Here is an 18,484-nt window from a genome sequence, read left to right on the forward strand (position 1 = left end):
CCCCCCAGGTGCCTGTCGGGGCCTGGGTTTCAGCTGTCCACACCACAGCAGTGGGCAACGAGCTTAAAGCCCCTGATGGCTCTGGGCGCTGACTCTCACCAGTGGCTATGGATGAAGTCACAGGCGATTTTCAGCCAGCGCCGGGGTTTTTAGCACTTTTGAACATGTTTTTCCCTCTACAAACATTATTTTTTGCCCACAGAGCCATGTGACTTGTACCTTGATTACATCAGAGGAGAAAAATGTTACTTTCACAATGTGCCCTTCTTTGCCTGTCCTATGTAAATGTACACCCATGTCCTCTCCCTTTTTTCTTTATTTTATGATTCTTTAATATACAGTGTACTCCATTTATTTATTAGATTAGATCTTCTCAACTGAAATGTTAGCTTCATGAATTCATATTTTGTCTTTTGTTTTTGTTTTTTTATTATTCTCCTTTATTTACAGAATTTGAATACATTGTTTTCCAGACCAGATTCTTCCAATTTCCCTCACCCCCCACCCATCAAGTTGTACAACCTTCTGATTAATCCCCACATTTTCATGCCTCTGCTTCCACCCCTGCCCCTCCATCTTTTTTCTACACTGTTCTATTACATCTTATGTACAGTATGTACATTTAATATCTCTTTAGTGAATATATATCCTGAACCTCTTCTCTGTAATTCTACCTGCATAAATTATTTTCTTTTTTTAGATTCTGATGACTATTTAGGAATCTGACTCTTTTTGTGCCATCTTTATCTTTCATTTACGATGAGTTTGTGGTATCTTTACAAGCATTTCAAAATACAGTGCTTAATATATCATCTAAAAAAAAAAATCTAATTTTTGTCCATACTTGCTCTACTTAGAAAGAAATTTGTTTTATTTATCATTGAATAGAACATTTTGTGTTATTCCTAATCTATAGTAATAAATATTTCTGCTTTCTTAGGCTCATTCATGGATATCACGTCGACAAATACAAGTAATAAAAGTGATACTAATATGGAGCAAGTTCCTGCCACAAATGATACTATTAAACGTTTAGAATCAAAATTATTGAAAAATCAGGCAAAACAGCAGGTTTGTGATACTCTACCAAGTAATCTTAACATGCTACTAACTGAAATTATTATTATCTTTTGTTAATGCCCTTGATGTTATCATTCCTAGATTTAATGGTTGGTAGTTAAAATGTGTTCTGGACATTTTGGCTGCACAACTACTCAGCTAAAGACGTTATCCTAAATATATCATTTTATCATGTTTATTTATTTATTTTACCATTGTTGATTTTAAAATATTTCAAAAAGTCATTTCATTCCCTTTCCTGACACATTTAGGTTAACCGAACATCGGGGCATTTAACTCTTGGCCATAGTAGTTGCCCTTTCAAAATGATAGTATCTGTCCCTCTCCGTGTAGACTTTCAGAGTAAAAGCACAGGATTTTCAACAGACATCTTCCTCCTTCTACATTGCCCAGGATTCCTAATCTAAGACGTTTATTAATTCCAATTGGCCTATAATTTTCAGAGTGAATCTGGACGTTTAAGCTTGGGAGCTTCCCGTGGAAGCAGTGTGGAGAGCTTGCCCCCAACCTCTGAAGGCAAGCGGATGAGTGCTGACATGTCTGAAATAGAAGCAAGGATAGCTGCATCCACAGGTAAAATTAGACTAAAACCTCAGTAGGAGTGCAAAGTAGGTCATTTGTTTTGAGGTGGTGATATTTTCTGTTGTTTTTAATAATGAAGATACCAGGATTGTTTGTGTGTCTCGTATTTCTTAAAATGGGAAGTATGTTTACAGTATACCTTAAAGCTTGTAGCAATAATTTATCTCAATTTCCAAATAAGGCAGGTATGGTTTATAAAAATTATTTGGATAATAAAAAATACCAAGTGAGAAATTAAAATTAATATACACACTTCTCTCAAACAAAATGTTGATTGCCTTTGGAAGATTTTGAGTTCTTATACTTCAATTTGTACTGAACTTAAATAGCAAATATTTTGAAGTTGACAGAAAAGTGTTTTTGTTATGTGTTATTTGGCCCACCTTGCTGTATTTTCTTCTTTCCTCACAGTAGCATAAAGAATTTAGTTGGTTGAGGTTGGTTTTTTAAATATAAAAAAGTTCATAGTAATTTTGTTGACTCTAAAAACCCCACTATTTTAAATTCCATTTTGTCAGATCATGTTAATGTTAGTTGTCATTGAGTTGAAGTGAACTCATAGCTAGCTTTCCAATTTTCAAAGATTGTAAATCACATGGGAGGAAATGGCTCATCTTTGTCCTGTGGAAACAGTGATGGATTTGTATATTTGTATACTACCTGTCTTTGGATTGGAAGCACACTTTACCTACTGTGCCTTTAGGGCTCCCTATTGTCAGTTCTTAAGGTGATTATTCATTAATAAAGTGGTCAGCACAGAAACAGATGTTTTGTTACCAGAGGGAACTGTTAACCTTCTTTTATAATTGACTCATTCATTGTTACCGAACTTGAACCAACTCATAGCTGACCCTCCACAAGATATTCAGAAACTGTAAATTACACGTCTGTGGTCTTTATCCCAGAGATCTTCTGAGGTATTTGGACTGTGCATTTCCCTCTGCACTGGCCTTTAGAGCTCTCTTTTTTAAACTAGGCTTCGGGCTGATAATAGTGGTTTAATTTGGATTTTTGTTGTTGTTTTTCCAAGGATAGAAGAGAAATGATTCTAAGAATAAGTTTATTTTAGAGGCTGTATAGAAATGTAAGCAAACAAAAACTTTCCATGATTATCTGGTTTAGAGATAAACACATTATTATTTCTAGCCTTTTTTTAATATGTGTGTGTGTATGTGTATTTTTTTTTCCCCAGGTCTCAGAGTAATGTGTGTATGTATTAAGCTTAGCTAATCAATTGTTAATTGTAGGTCTTCTCCCCCTTTTTCATTTATATTTTGGTCAATATAATGTTCTCATTTTGTATGAATCTGTTTTCAAGGAAAAGTGGTCCAGACTTATTTATTTCTAAGATTTACTTTCTCATTAATAATAATACTATAAAATCCTTAATAAAAATATATTTTTAATTACATTTGATTATCACTAAAATAGTATAGATCATTATGTTATGTGTACTTACCTTCAACTAATTATGGTTATTGAATTTTACATCAGATCAGTTAGATATCAAAATACCCAAAATAACAGTGCCTGTAACATCCAGCATTTATTTTTCATACAGAAAGAAATCTGGGTAGACTCATCAGATCATCAGGAAATTGGGTTCTTTCTGTCTTCCTGTGATGCAGTCTCTATTATGTAGCTTCCTTCCTCATGGCTACTTGTGGTTTTAGATGTTTCCTGTAGTTCTGTATAACGTAGGTTGTAGACGAGTCTTCCTCCAATCCTGATGCCACATTCCTCCTCATAAAGCCCAGCTTCCCGAATGATTCATTCTTCATATAGGTTGAAAAGATATGGAGACAGAATGCATCCTTGACGTACTGCCTTCCTTATTTTGAACCATGCAGTGTTTCCCTGCAGTGTTCTAAGGACTGCTTTCTGGTCCAAGTATAGGTTTCGCATATGCACGATCACGTGTTCTGGAATTCCCAGCCACAATTTGTTATGATCCACACAGTTTAATACCTTTGCATAGATAATGAAACACAGCTAGATAACCTTCTGCTACTCTGCTTTCTGCTAAAATCCAACTGACATTGGTGATAATGTCTCTAGTGCCACGGCCTCTTCTAAACCCAGCTTATATTTCTGGTAGTTCTCTGTCAGTGTATTGTTTCAGCAGCTTGCTCCAGAAGGTCAAGGACTGTAGTCTTCACTATGCAGTAAAGCTCAACATCAAGAAGACAAAGATTCTCACCACTGGGCCAATTGGCAGCACCATGATAGATGGAGAAGAGATTGAGGTGGTTAACAGTTACAGCTTGCTTGGCTCCACAGTCAATACTCTTAGCACCAGCAGTCACAAAATCAAAAGACAAATTGCACTGAGGAAATCTGCTTTCAGGGACCTCTCCAGAGTACTGAGAAGCAACGATGTCAGTGTAGAGACTAAGGTGCACTTGATCCAGGCCATGGTCTTCACAATTACTTGCTGTGCATCAGAGAGCTAAGGATAACAGACGAATCGATGCCTTTGCATTGTGATGCTGGAGAAGAGTGTTGAACATTCCATGGACCTCCAAGAAAACAAATAGAGCTGTTTTGATAAGGGTGAAACTAAGTTTCTCCTGGGAGACTAGGATTTTGAAGTTTTGTCCCGCATACTTTAGGCATGTGGCCAGAAGGGACTGATTCTTGGAAAAAGACTATGCTCAGAAAAGTGGAGGGACAGCATAGGAGAGAAAGACCTCAGATGAGATGGATTCTCACAGTACCTGGGGCAGTGAGGGTAGGTGTGTTGGAGTCAATGAGGCTATCTCTGACAGGGCAGGCTTCAGAGCTGTTGTACATAGGGTCGCTGTGTGTCACAGGTGACTTGATGGCACATAACCACCACACCAACTGTGGTTCTAGTCATCATATCCACATTCCAGGCAGCTACAAAGAAAGTAGGAAATAAAAAGGGTTTATTTCAAGTTCTTTCAGATAGCGTTCTCAGAAGTCCTACCTAACACCTTTCACATAACTTTAAGAGCAAAGAAGATGATTTATGACTTCTCTATGTAAAATCAAGGTTCTTTTGCTAACAAAGGATGGAAAATAGAGATTTGCTGGTTAGCTAGCAGTCTCTGTTCCTTGAATGGATCATCAGAAGCTAGCAGGTAGAAGCTAGCAAGTGAAGTTCAGATAACCAATCACTATTGAACCATTCTCCATTAATCACAAGTATTTCTGCCTAGCAAGGTTACTTCATTGTAATATGAGATGAATGGTGTATAAGTCATACCCTCGCACTTTGGAGAACTTTCTTTTCTTCAGGAATGTCATTCAATCTGCCAGATTCTGATTGCTGCCCCAAAATGTCAATTTGTACTACAATAATTTCACTTCTTTGCTAGAATAATTTTTCTAGCCTGGCACTATTTCTTTATTCTTTAACTCACTGCTTGAGTCAAATCTTAATTCTCCCATCAGTTTCATATGTAAGAAATCTTTACATAGGAGGGTACCCATCTTCTGTGGTGCAGCTGATGGGTTTGAACTGCCAGCCCTTTGGTTGGAAATTCAGCATGTGCTGTTTCACTAGGTTAAGGTTAACCATACTCATGAAAATTACTTCACCACCACCCCAATTTATGCTGTCTACCTGAATAAAACAACTGCTCTTGTGCATTCTTATCTGCCACATAGTCCAGATTTTTTTATTATTTTTTTTAATTTTATTTTTTTAAGTGAATCTTCTTAACCTGGAGAATTTCCTGTTTCCAGCTTTTCAACATTAGTCATACTTAGTGGAAATGTATCCTAAATTTTGAAACTCTAGGAAATAATTCCATTTCTTAGAAGTATTTAAAATGAAGTATGGAACACTCCTACCTTGATTCAATGATTATCATTGAATTTTACTTTCTAAAACACCAAGAAACATCTAGCTTGAGAGAGTGTATGTGTGTGTTTATTTACATAGACACCACCCCACCCCGGGTTTATTTAACTAAAAAAGAAATGTCAGCTTCTTTTCTTTTTAACACCTTCCTTCCTTCCTTTCTTCATCCAGTCATTCATTGCATATCAGTGATTCCACTTAGGTAGTGTCTATAGAAACACATTTGCAATTTAGCTTCCATACTGTCCTGCAGCTTTGTTTGCCTCTGTTCTTTTATTTTATTTTGCTAATTAAAACTAGTGTGTCAGATGTCTTGTATTAGTAGTTGTTTGCTTTTTTTTAATCATGCCTTTTCTATGCATGGATGAGAGTTAGATAGTTCTGCATGCTATTCTGCATGCCTTGTAATTAACATAACTATTTGAAGATTATTCTGGTTATGTATTTAGTCATTTTCTGTGTTCTATTTGTGGTTGTTTTGCATGTATACTGTATATATGTGTTTTTACAGCCTTTTCCAAGCCTAAACGGGGCCACCGTAAAACCGCTTCATTTGGCAACATTCTGGATGTCCCTGAGATCGTCATATCAGGTATCATAGACCACCTGAGATGGTCTAATAGCTATGAAACTCAAAGGATAATCCCTGGTGCTTTAAAATGCTTCTTGCTCCAATTTTTCTAATATATGAAAATAGGTATTTTGAATATAGTAATTAGGGAGGCAGATTGAAATTTTATACATTTTTCTCTACTGAAGGGGCCATGACAAAAAAATACCTCAAATCTCCAGTAATGAGGATGAAATAGAGGGGAAAGTAAACCTTTTCTCCAAACAGAATTTTAACCCTGGATTCTGCTGACGTTCATCATTTAAATGGTCAGTTAATCTGAAACCAAACTTTTATTGCACTCAGCTATTGTTATCCTTGACTCTTTTCCTTTCTCAGCGACTACTTTTTTGGCTTCCTGTGAGCTTTTTATCAGTTCTCTTTCTGTTAGTTGCCAGTGATATAAGTGGTTGAGAGAAGAGTTTCTTAATACCCTTCTGCCCAACCTAGCAAACAAAACTAGAGTGAGACTTCTTGAGATTTGTTGTTTTGCAGGAATCTTGTCAAAGAATCATGTGAAAGAAATACTTTCTTCTGATTCTTGTTTCTTTCCAAGAGAACCGTTTTGCATAGTCAGATTGTTAAATGTTTTCATTACCTAACTTGTACATGGTAGGTCCTTCATTTCAGTATCTCAAGTACATGCTTTCATTTATAATGATGACCATTTCATATGTGAATCTAAGTTGTATTTAATAGCAACTTAATAGTATAGGTGACCCTTGGTACTGTTTAATATATAACTATCATTTCTTCATTCTTTGTAAGTTCTCCTCCACCACTCTTGCCTAAATTTTGATAAGAAAGTACAAAGGTTTTCCCATACAAGTTTGTAAGTGTTATTTGGAAGAATTTTTCAACACTCTGCTTTGCAATTCATTGGATTTTTAATATAGCATCATATTATAGTTCAGTACCTAATACTTTTGCACTAAATTGAAAGTAGCAAGGAGAGAGTCTATGTCTTTCTTGTTTATTGTTGATTGTTTCCTCAGTATCTGGCTCCATGCCCCACACAGTGTTTTATAAATCTATAACTAGTAAGTAAATTAATAAATCATTATTAAGTATTTCCACTTGCTAGAACATTATATACAAATATAAATTATATCATTCTTTAGGACTTTGTTTCTACAAAAACTGTTTTGTTTTATCATAATTAATTTTTTAAGGGATTAATCTGTCACCCATGTAGTAATTTTAATTTATTATGTTATCATTGTTGTGTTCCATTAAGTCAGAACAAACCAATAGCTGACACTCTGGCAAGTTTTCAGAGGCAGTTAGTTAATCACACAAGAGGAGATTGCCCATCTTTCTCCCACAGAGCAGCTGGTGGATTTGAACCCTATTCCTCTATGATCGCAGCATGGTTTTTTACCACTAGATTGCCACAGTCTCTTTGTCAGTCCATCTTATCCAGGTCTTTCTTGTGCTAACCTTCTATCTTTCCAAGCATGATGTCCTTTTTCTAGGACCACCCCTCTTGACAACCTGCTCAAATTATGTGAGATAATGTTTTAAAATTGTTGCCTCCAAGAAACAACCTAGTTTAACTTTCATCAGGACAGACTTAGTTGTTTTCTTGAAAGCCCATGGTAGGTTTAGTACTCTTCTCCAGCATCACAACTCAAAGGCATTGATTATTCTTCTGTCGTTGTCCAGCATTCAGATGCTTCTGTCACTGTCCAGCTTTCAGATGCATAACATAGAATTGAGAAGACAGTGGGTCAGATCAGGTGCACATTAGTCTTCAACACATCTTTGCTCTTTAGCGTTCTGGAGAAGTCTATCCTTGACAGCAAATTTTCCCAATGCAACTCATCTTTTGATTTCCTGACTACTGGTGCCAATGGTGTTTATTGTGAATCTGAGCAAAAAGAAATCATAAACAACTTCAGTCTGTTCTCCATCTATCATGATGCTGCCTATTGACCCTGTAGTGAGATTTTTTTATTTTCTTGATGTTGAGATACAATTCATACTAAAGGCTGTACTACTTGATCTTCTGTGGCAAGTGCTTCAAGTCCTCCTTCATTTCAGTAGGTATGCTGTCTTCATTAAGCATGCCTCCTCTGTATAACAGAGGTTGTTGATGAGTCTTCCTCCAATCTTGATGCTACAGTCTTCATAAGTCTAGCTTCTTAAATGATTTGTTTAGCACATAGACTGAAAAGGTATAGAGAAGGCTAAATCCATGATGTACTCCTTTTTTAATTTTGAACCATGGTATAATACCTTTTTCTATTTGGACAACAGCTTCTTGGTCTCAAATGTGCACAACCAAGTGTTCTCGGATTCCCATTCTTCTCTATATTAGCCGTAACTTGTTGCTATCCAAACAGTCAAATGCCTTTTGCATAGTCAGGGAGCTACATGGTAAAACCCCTAGGTTCCCATCCTAAGATTCTAACTCTTAGCAACCCTTAAATGACAGAGTAGAGCTCCTCTATAGAGTTGAAAGCCTTTAAGTCTTATGATTCCAGAATTAGTTAATATAGACTGGATCATATATTTCATTTTATGCATTTGAAAAAGTCTCTTATTTATTCTCTAGATGTTACTTTACAGTGCTTTTATCTAAAAACCTTCAACAGTCACATTTTAGTGTTACTTCTAATCCCAAAGTAATGTGATAGAACACCTTGCCCAAAGAAGAGGATTCCTTAAAGGTTTTATTGTGATTTAATTGAAAGTTTACAGAGCAAATTGTTTTTCCATTCAGTTATTCAAACATTGTGTTTTATGAGATAAATTATAATTACAACAGTGAACAGCACCCTTCCCATTTCTTGCCTGTGATCCCTATTTCTAGTCATCATTTCTTCCTTCTGAGCCTTATCCTATGGAAAAGGCTGCCTTTTTGGTCTTATATAGTTGATTTCTAAAAAATGAACACCTCTCTGTTGTTATTATTCACATTATAGCTCAAAAAACTCAAACTCATTGCCATTAAGTCAGAACTGACACATTATGACACTCCATTGGTTTTCCCAAGCTGTCAGTAACAAGGGAGAGATTGTACATCTTTTTTCCAGAGTAGTCATTCATGGGTTTGAACCAACAGAGAGGCACACCATTTGGTTAGCAACACATCCCCCTATGGATTAGACTGTCTGAATTCCTCCTACAGTCCTGTATTGTTCAGCTGGGAGTTGAGCTCCTGGAGTACATAAAGTTTCAAGCTCCAAGGGTGGCTTAGGGCCCTAGTCTCAAGGGTTCCAGAAGTTTCTCTCAGTTCAGTAAGCTCATCTATATTTATGATTTTTCATTTTCTTCTATGTTTTTCCTCCAGTCTTTCCAGGGTCCTATGTTGTGATTTTTTTTTTTTAGAGCAGTCAGTAGTGATTCACCAGGCACCGTGTAGTACTCCTGCTCTCTGAGTCATAGAGGTTGAGATTCATATGACCAATTAGTTTTGGTAGACTTACTGTTTGAATGCATTTTTTTATTTTCCTCACAAAAAGAAGAGGATTTCTTGTTTTATATACCTTTCTCAGAAGGTATAATAAAGATCAAATATATATATTTTCAGTCTTATTAAAAGATACATGCCCACTTGTCTAAAGAACTTTGTTTTATGTTTATTATTTGTAAGAGCATTCTTTAGAACTGAAAAGGAAGTTAGATGTGCATATGATTTTATCTGTATACAGATCTCAGAAAATAATAATCACTTTTCCTTAGGATCATTTACATCTAGTTTATATTAAAAATTTACTGAGTAACAGAGATGTAATAAATCTCTCTTTCTCTTTACCATCAAGTTGGAACCCACTCATAGCTGAGCTTCCAGCAAGTTTTTGGAGGCTTTAAACTCCCTTGGAGGAGATTGCCTGTCTTTCTGCCTTAGAACTGCTGGTGCATTCGAACTCCCAGAGAAGTGCTTCCTTTTGAATTAGTGCCCCTCTCTACAGACTGTCAGAGCGCTCTGTATTAGAAGTAGTTAAATAGAATTTGGAAATACTCAACAGAAAAATGAGTAGTTTGGTTAATTTCCCAATACATTATGCAAACTCATCTGAAGGGCCTTCTAATGAAAAAGCCAAAATTTAGTAAAGAAAATACACTCTTTGGCATCCTAAATGAGATGACATATTTAAAAATAAGTTCTTTGTTTTACTGTAAAACTAAGAAAATACTCCTGATTATAAAGCTGTACAGATCTTTTAAAACTTCTACATTTTACCTGGAAACAGAACCATATCCAGTGAGTATTTTAACACTCAAAACTTCTTAATCTCGAAATTTCAAGTATTTTGAATATGGAGTTTATCTAGGAGAATCTTGTATTGACTTTTACATGGGGAAGACATAAAATTGGGAGGGTTAAGAAATAGAAAAATAAGAGTATTTTAGGTCAAAAAGGCTATACACTTATTTAAACTGAAAAGAGCATCTAAGAACAGAGTGAGTAGGATCTTGGCACCTGGAGGAATTCTGTGATGACTTTCAAATGCCACCTCAGGAAGTCTGTGGTATTTAAAAGAGCAAGTTTTTGAAAAAAGATTCTCTGTGTTTAGGAAATTACTACAAAAATTGAGTTGATTTACAACTTATATTTTGATTCACCTTTCTGTTTTTTGGGTGAGAGAAACTGAAAAGTCATTCTGAAAAATGTTATTTGTTCTTGGTGGTATCCAGAATTCAAGAATACAATGCACTGGATCTCATTTGCAAGTCTCAAGTTCCTTCATCTGGCAGGCATCTGTTTGCATCATCTTGTCCTTCTTACTGTGTGTAATGTAGATATGTACATCTCAAGGAATCATCAACTATGCAGATGAGTGAATTTCTAAATTCTTATTGCATCCTTTTCCTACACCCCAAAAAAGGTAGAATCTATTCAAATTTATTGGTATTATACCTATTAATTTTCATTTACAGTAATAAGTTACTTTTTTAGTATCCATATTTCTGAATTATTACTTAAAGATTAATATTGGAGCAACAAGTATTTGTTCATTAGAGTCCTTTTTTTCCTTTAGTTTGAATTATTTGCCAGATGGTTTCTGCAATGCTAATTAAGATGCATGCTTTTAACTCATTCTGTACTTTGAAGATTTCTAGTTTTATAGCCTTTATTAACTGTCAGCTTTTCTTTACTCATTTTCCTTAAGTTTTCACTTCCCTTTCCTCTTCCTCTCCACCTTTATTGAATTTGTTTTTGTAATTACTGCAGTGGTGATGTGTAATGGTTTATAGACACATGGCCTGGGTGATTTTTCAGATTCACAAATGTTGCTAAACTGAAAAGAGAATTCCAGACACATTTGTAAGCCTGTCTCATCTAAGCTAATTTTAGAATGAGCATGTTGAATGAAATGTGCTTGAATTTGCTTATTAGTCATGGTGGTGGGGATCCTTTATGGCCTCTGTTAAAATGATTATTTCAAGCTATTAGCAAAAGTATCATTAGTGTGCTCAATTCAATAAATGTGCAGTTTGTTGTTGCATTTGTTGGAACTTTTTTATAATAAAATGAAGTCTGTAGTAAATTTGGTTTACAATTCTGTAAGAATTCTAAGACAGGCTAAAATAGAAATGAGTGATAATGCTTTGTGCTTTTTAGGGTAACTTTTTTTTTTTTAAATCACTGTACGTATTGACAACTAGCAACAACATCACCACCACATATTATTGCATTAAGCATTCTTATCCTATTGCCCTTTTAGTTTATGTGTAAAATAATAGAATTATGTATTAAGTTGTTAAATTATAACAGATCGAGCCTGTTCGTGAGACTATGAAACTGTAAAAATGAATCTTTTCTGCCAGTGCTGTCATGACTATTAGAGTGCAGACTCAGAATGTGTTAACAGTAGCTGAGAAATTACATAATACAGCTTTTCAAGTCAAAGGAATTCTAACCATTGTGTCAGCTGTTACTCATAGTACCTTAGTGTTTCCTTTTAGATATCTGATCTCTCATCTTAAAAAATACTATAGAAACAATTCTATGACCAAATAAAAGTGCTGAGTAAAGCTATTGTTTTGAGTACTTTCATTTACTGAAGACTTAGACTTGTAGAATTTTTTAATAAGCTGAATTTTTCTATTATTAGTAGTATAAAAGTTCCTGAAACAGGTGTCTAGCACATTCAACAAGTTGTATATTTGAGAAAGGAATGAGAGTTGTTCTTAATTTCCAGCAGGATATTTTCAATTATTCACAAATAATAAATTACTGGATTCTGACAAAAACTGATGGTATTGAGTTGTGACTGAGCATAAAAAATTTAAGCCTGAGTAGCTTTTTAGGCTCTGAAATGAACAAGATATTGCTTTTAAGCAAAATAATGCCTTTTAATCTGCCAGCTATCTTGCTCCAGAAATTATAAGGTAAGGCCCTGTGTCAGCTGTTACTCATACATAGTGTCTTGGTATTTCCTTTTAAATATCTGGTCTCGCATCTTATATAAACCTATATATCAACTATATAAGCAGTCTATTTCCTAATAAAAATGCTGAGTGAACATTTTGTTTTTGAGTACTTTGATTTCCTGAAGACTTAGACTTGTAGAATTTTTTCATAAACTGAATTTTTCAGTTATTCACAGTAATATGTTTAAGCCTGGGTAGCTTTTAGGCTCTGAAATGAACAAGGTACTACTTTTAATCTAATAATGCGTTAGAGCCTGATAGCTATCTTGCTGCAGATACTGTAACGTAAGGCCCTTGAAATAGATGCCGTCATCAGCCCCAGCTCCAAGGCATTCATCTATTTAAACACATGGCAGAAGATGGTGGAAGGGAGTTCAGCACCTATTCATGTAATAGGAGTGGTTATTGTATTAGGACATACTTGGTTGTAAGCCAGCAGCTTTTTTGTTAAAAAATGCAACTTTCTCCCTTTTTTCCTTACATCTTTCTCTTTCTGTTTCCACAAACTCAGTCTTTTTTCCTCAGATATTTTGTATAGGTCCAAGATGCAACAGATTTGAGCTCCCCAATGTACAGTTAAATTCTTATTATCTATCTGTAAAGGTTTCAGTATCTCACTCTTTTTTTTTTAAGGCAATGGACAGCCAAGACGTAGATCCATCCAAGACTTGACTGTTACTGGAACAGAACCTGGTCAGGTAAGGCTAAGCATTTAAATTCTTTACTGGAAAAATAGTAATAGGTAGAAATTTGATTGACTGTACTCTGCTTGACAGAATTAATACCATGAGTTGAAGTTTTTTTGCCTGAAATTTAGATGGAGACATACATTGGCACATGGAGACAAGTAGTTAAATACAAAGGGAACAAATTATAGCTACTATTATTAACTGGAAGAGTAATTTATGAAATTAGGCTGGTCAGACTTAATGGGAAAGTAAATTCTTCAACAGTGTTTTGTGTGTGCTGAATTTTTTTTTTTAATGTTTTAATAAGGAAGTTTACAGTTTTGTAGGTGACCACTTGGCTTTTATCACTGTCCTGGGGGAATAGTGCTATACCAATTAAAATCATTGCTGATTAGTACATAATTGAGTAGTTATAACCAACTAAGTATATAAATCTAGTTATTGCTTTTTCTCTTCTATTAAGATTAATATTATATGTTTGAATCATATTCTGTAAAATGAACAAGGGCTAATTATGAGGGTTATTTTTGTTGCTTTGTTTTCAATTGTGCTGAAATAAGTTCTGCAAGTGGTATATGCATTAATAGAAATACTACATTATGTTCCATATGAATATAAAATGTTAACATCATAGATTATAAACAGATTTGATCTGTGGTAATGTATATTAGTACTTTTCATCCTAAAAATATTTTTAAGTTGTTATTATTATTAGTTCATATTTATAACGTCTCTTACATTTTGAAATTTTTTTAATCATTGAGAAAAATTTGGGAGCCCTCTATAGTCATCAACTACTAAAAATGGCTTGAGATATTTATATGATAATTATCTTGATCAAGAATAAATATGTGTATCTTGATTTATGCCAAGAAATATTTTTATTTCACCACCCATTATCCCTATAGGACCTTATATACATTCATTTATTTGTTTTTATATTAGTGACTGTTAAATCTCAGTTTCACCTATTTAGCATTTGGGGGGGGGTGGTTGCTTAGTGAATATGGTATCAGGCACTCAGCTAATATGAGTGGTCAATACCAGAACTTTTGACTGAAGTTTTCTGTATTTCTTCCTTTCAGATACACCAAGATCTAACCTTCCCATTTAGTAACACATAATTTGACTGTGGCGTTTGCTTTGATGAGAGCTTAGCCTTTATACTCTGTTTAATATTGCTGTTGATAAACCAGTTATGAGAACAAGTGTTCTCCCTTTGAATGGGAATGAAATGCTTATCTTACTGAACTATCTTCTGGTATAAGAGATTTTCTCTGTAACCTTGAGTAACAGCAGTACTGTAATTCAGTGCTGATCACTTCACCTCCATATCCCCATATCACGCTTTAGCTTCTTTCCACAAAGTTCTCTTTTACTTAGCTTTATGATTGTTACCCTTTTTCATGCATATTACATTCTGGTAGGAAAACAGAGCAACTGATGCAAGGTATGAATTTTCATAAATTAGAGTGTATCATAATAGATAATTGACAGTAAGACCTTTTTAAAACAGATGATATATTGCCATTGTTTAGCTGCTTCTTAAATGAATTCTCAAAATTAGTTAAATATTTATAATAATAAGATGTATAGTATTCTCTTTGAGATAATTATGAAATTGAGTAATCTTAAAGAATGAAAACATTTTCCCGTGAAAAAAAGTTAATGATAAGTAATCATTAAATTTTTTTAATTATTCATGAGACTAACATTTACTGTTTGAAGAAGGTAAATTTTCACAAAGCTCATTTTTACAAATAGAAGATCCAGTTCTTTTTGAAGTATGCCTAACTAGTGATTGAATAAATATGTAATTCTTTTATGGCCGAAGAAATTGAAAAATAATATAAAGAAAAGAATTTTTTTTAAAAAAAAGAAAAGAATTTGACTCATCCAATACAATTATGAAAAGAAGATAAAATAATAAATATTAAAGTTTCCTGTCACATTTTGTAGAAGAAAATGAATTGACTCAAGTCTCCACTTGGCCTGTTGACTCAAGTTGTTATTGTAATAAAAATCACTTGGACTTTACATCCATTACTAATGAAAATTGGTTATTTCTGTACTGCCATTTCTATGGAGATGAACTTTGAACAAAGCAAAATTCTTAGCTCAGAGTCATAATGCCAGTACATATGTAAAAGATTGTATTCTTATAATTTATTGCTCACTTATATTACATTTTTTAACTTGGGCATTTTTTTTTAAGTTTGCATAAAAGGTTTCACCTTCTAGAGGCTTTGTAAAACTACTAATAAAAATTACTCTGGAGGAATTAGCATAGAAGGTAACATGTCACTCAGAGCTAGACTATGTTATTCTCCACTAAGACAGTCTCACAGATCACTAACATCTCACAAGTGTACACAGTGAGACCACAATAAAACAATACAGAATGAGATCACTTCATAATATCTAAGCACGCACACAAAAAAGTTCCACTACAAAATAGCATATAATGACCAGATACATGTGTCAACTACTATGAGTGGTTGAAGCTTCATTCTTCAATCATCTTCACCCTAATTTGTCCTCCTTACACAGTTGCTCCTGCTTTCTGGTAACAACCAAACTATCAGTCCTTTTCTTCCATGAACCTTCCCTCAGAATCAATCAGCTACTTCCCAAACCTTTTAATAGATCTTTCTGAATCTTCTTCTGAGACACACAATGCTTCCACTTGGTAATCATTTTACACTGTTAAAATGGATTCTAAACCAAACATCTGTCCTTACAGTATCCTCTAGTTTCCAGCTTATTTTCTTGGTAATTGTTAGCTGAGGGCATTGACAATATTGATAACTCCTAGGCCTCAAGGAGATTTTGTGTACAGGTGACCTTTATACCCTGATCAATGCAAAAACTTTAGTAACAACAGCTGCTTTACTATTTACTGTGTGCCGGTTGTGTACCAAGATAGCCCTTGGTAAACATTGCTTCAATCTTAAACTTTTAAAGTTAGTACTTTTTGTATTTTCCCCATTTTGTAAATAAGTAAACCAATCATTAGAGAAACATACCCAGGTTCTTACCATCTTTCTACTGCAATAATTATTATAATCAGATTTTTAATCTAATTCTCTCTCATTCCAAAGCATTCAAACATTGTTTTTAATTGCTGCCAAGCCTACCACAAGATCTCATAAAGTACAGACTAGAACTGCTCCATATGGTTTCACATCTATGACTTTCAGAAGCATATCACCAAGCCTGTCTTCCAAGACACATCTCATAGGTAGGGTTAAACTACCAATCTTTTTAATAGCAAAGTGCTTAAGTAGTTCCACTCCCAGGTACTTCATTCAAAATGCATTCTCATTCTTTCTTGTATATAAAACTGGAGAATATATACTGAGATAGTCCTCAAATAAGTGTTGATTGTATGATGAGTTAGGTGTTGAACTATTAACCAGAATTTCCATGATTCAAATCCTTCAGCTGCTGTGTGGGAAAAAGAGGAAGTAGTCTGTTCTCATAAATATATCTGCTCAGAAACCCCACTGGGCAGTTCTGGATCCTCTAGGGTCACTATGAATCAGAATTCATTAAATGGCAATAGATAATGATGATCTATATTTTATTAATTTTTTATTAGTTAAATGGCACGGATAATAACTTTTAGTTTTGTCATATCTTATTATTAATCCACCTTAATAACATACTTCCACAGATGATTGCTTTTAAAAAAAATCTGTGAGCCTTTCTGTATTTTTCTGAAGTTAGACATTCTCATGTATGTTTGACTAGTCCGTATGGCATCATATCCTGTATGTATTTATTTTAAAGATTTCTTCTGTCAGATGCTACAAACAATGAAAATCTAAGCTATAAGATGATCTAATTATGATTACTTAGATTATTTTATATGCTACATTTCTATATGACTTTTATAACCTACTTTTATTAGTTAAATGTATGCTTTGGACAAATTTCTTAATTCCCCTGAACATCAGAAATCATCTGGAGATAGAGACCATAACATGCACCCCTCAGGATTCTTTTAACAGACAGAAAAAGTGCCAGGCACAGAGTAAAGGCTTACTTCGTGCTGTGTGACAAAGTGTGCCTTCCGGGGCTCTTGTACCGGGTGCTGCCTCTCCCAGGAGTTGTTAGGTGCAGTTGGGTTGGTTCTAACCTAGCGTGCAACAGAACTAAAAGTTGCCACATCGTACGTGATTCTTACCATCATTGTTATGTTTGAGTAGTGATTTGTAATCACTTTCACTATCTCTTTTCTTTTTTTCCTATTTTTTTGCTGATCTTTTGTTTTACCAAGTTTCATGTTCTCAAGATTAGTCTCATGATTCTCATTTCAAAGGAGCATTCTGGCACTTCTTCCAAGTCTGAGTTCCAGAAATAAATTTACTTATCTATTTAATAAATAATCATTTTCTATTAGAAAGTTGTAAAACCATCTATTTATTCTGTATCGTAAGAAAACATCTGAGAAAATACTTGCTTAAGGCTTTTAATGACATTTTAAGAGCTGTATTATTATGTATAGTCATTGAACAGATGTAAGATACTATACTACATCTCTTTATTCATTCTGTCTTGCTCTCTTTTAGTGCAAAGTTCTGTTAAAGTGCCAGATCACAAGCTCAAGTAACCAGTTTGAATAATTACTGATTTATATACACCTGTTTTTTGTTGTTGTTAGATTCCATTCAGTCAAATACAACTCATAGTGTCCCTATGTACAGTGGATCTGAACTCTACCCTGTCCTGTGTCTCATCATCTTTAATATACTTGAGCTTATTGTTACAATCACTGTGTCAGTTCATCCTCTTGAGGGTCTTCCTTTCTTTCACTTATCCTCCACCCATCCAAGCATTATATCCTTTTGCAAGGTGGACCCTCCTAACAACATACTTGAGATGAAACTTCATCCTTGCCTCTAAGGACACATAGTCACACTTTCTCCAGTAACATGCTCACTTGTTCTTTTGATAGTCCATAAGATACTCTATCATCTTCATGTCCAACTTTCAGATGCATAGCAAGTAATTTACAAGACCATAGTTTGAATCAGGTGCTCCTTAGTCTTTAAAGTGACATTATTGCTCCTTAACATTGACCATCCATTGTGTTTTCACAGGCTGTAAATTGCACAGGAGGAAATTGCCCATCTTTCTTCCACAGAGCAGCTGGTAGAGTCAAATTGCATGCCTTTGACTTGATAGTGCAGATCCTTAACAGTAGTTTATCATTGTTGTTGTTGTTGTTATGTGCCGTCGAGTCGTTTGCGACTCATAGCGACCCTATGTACAACAGCCCTAAACCCTGCTCTATCCTGTGCCAAT

The 18,484-nt window shown here is 34.6% G+C and overlaps 1 protein-coding gene across 4 annotated transcripts in view; it reads left to right on the forward strand.

Moving 5' to 3' along the window:
- Positions 1 to 18,484, forward strand: part of MAP3K7 (mitogen-activated protein kinase kinase kinase 7) — a 115,438-nt gene that overhangs the window by 67,229 nt on the left and 29,725 nt on the right. For 2 of the 4 annotated variants that reach the window (XM_006881211.1, XM_006881213.1), the window contains exons 10-13: positions 941 to 1,071; positions 1,524 to 1,653; positions 6,003 to 6,083; positions 13,119 to 13,183. In XM_006881211.1, the coding sequence (XP_006881273.1) occupies positions 941 to 1,071; positions 1,524 to 1,653; positions 6,003 to 6,083; positions 13,119 to 13,183 (407 nt within the window). The remainder of the gene's footprint in view (positions 1 to 940; positions 1,072 to 1,523; positions 1,654 to 6,002; positions 6,084 to 13,118; positions 13,184 to 18,484) is intronic. The other 2 variants (XM_006881212.1, XM_006881214.1) reach the window with 1 other exon arrangement.

Source organism: Elephantulus edwardii, unplaced genomic scaffold (assembly GCF_000299155.1).
Source record: "Elephantulus edwardii isolate Elephantulus edwardi_28Jun2011 unplaced genomic scaffold, EleEdw1.0 scaffold00013, whole genome shotgun sequence".
In the NCBI taxonomy this organism is placed as follows: Eukaryota; Metazoa; Chordata; class Mammalia; order Macroscelidea; family Macroscelididae; genus Elephantulus; species Elephantulus edwardii.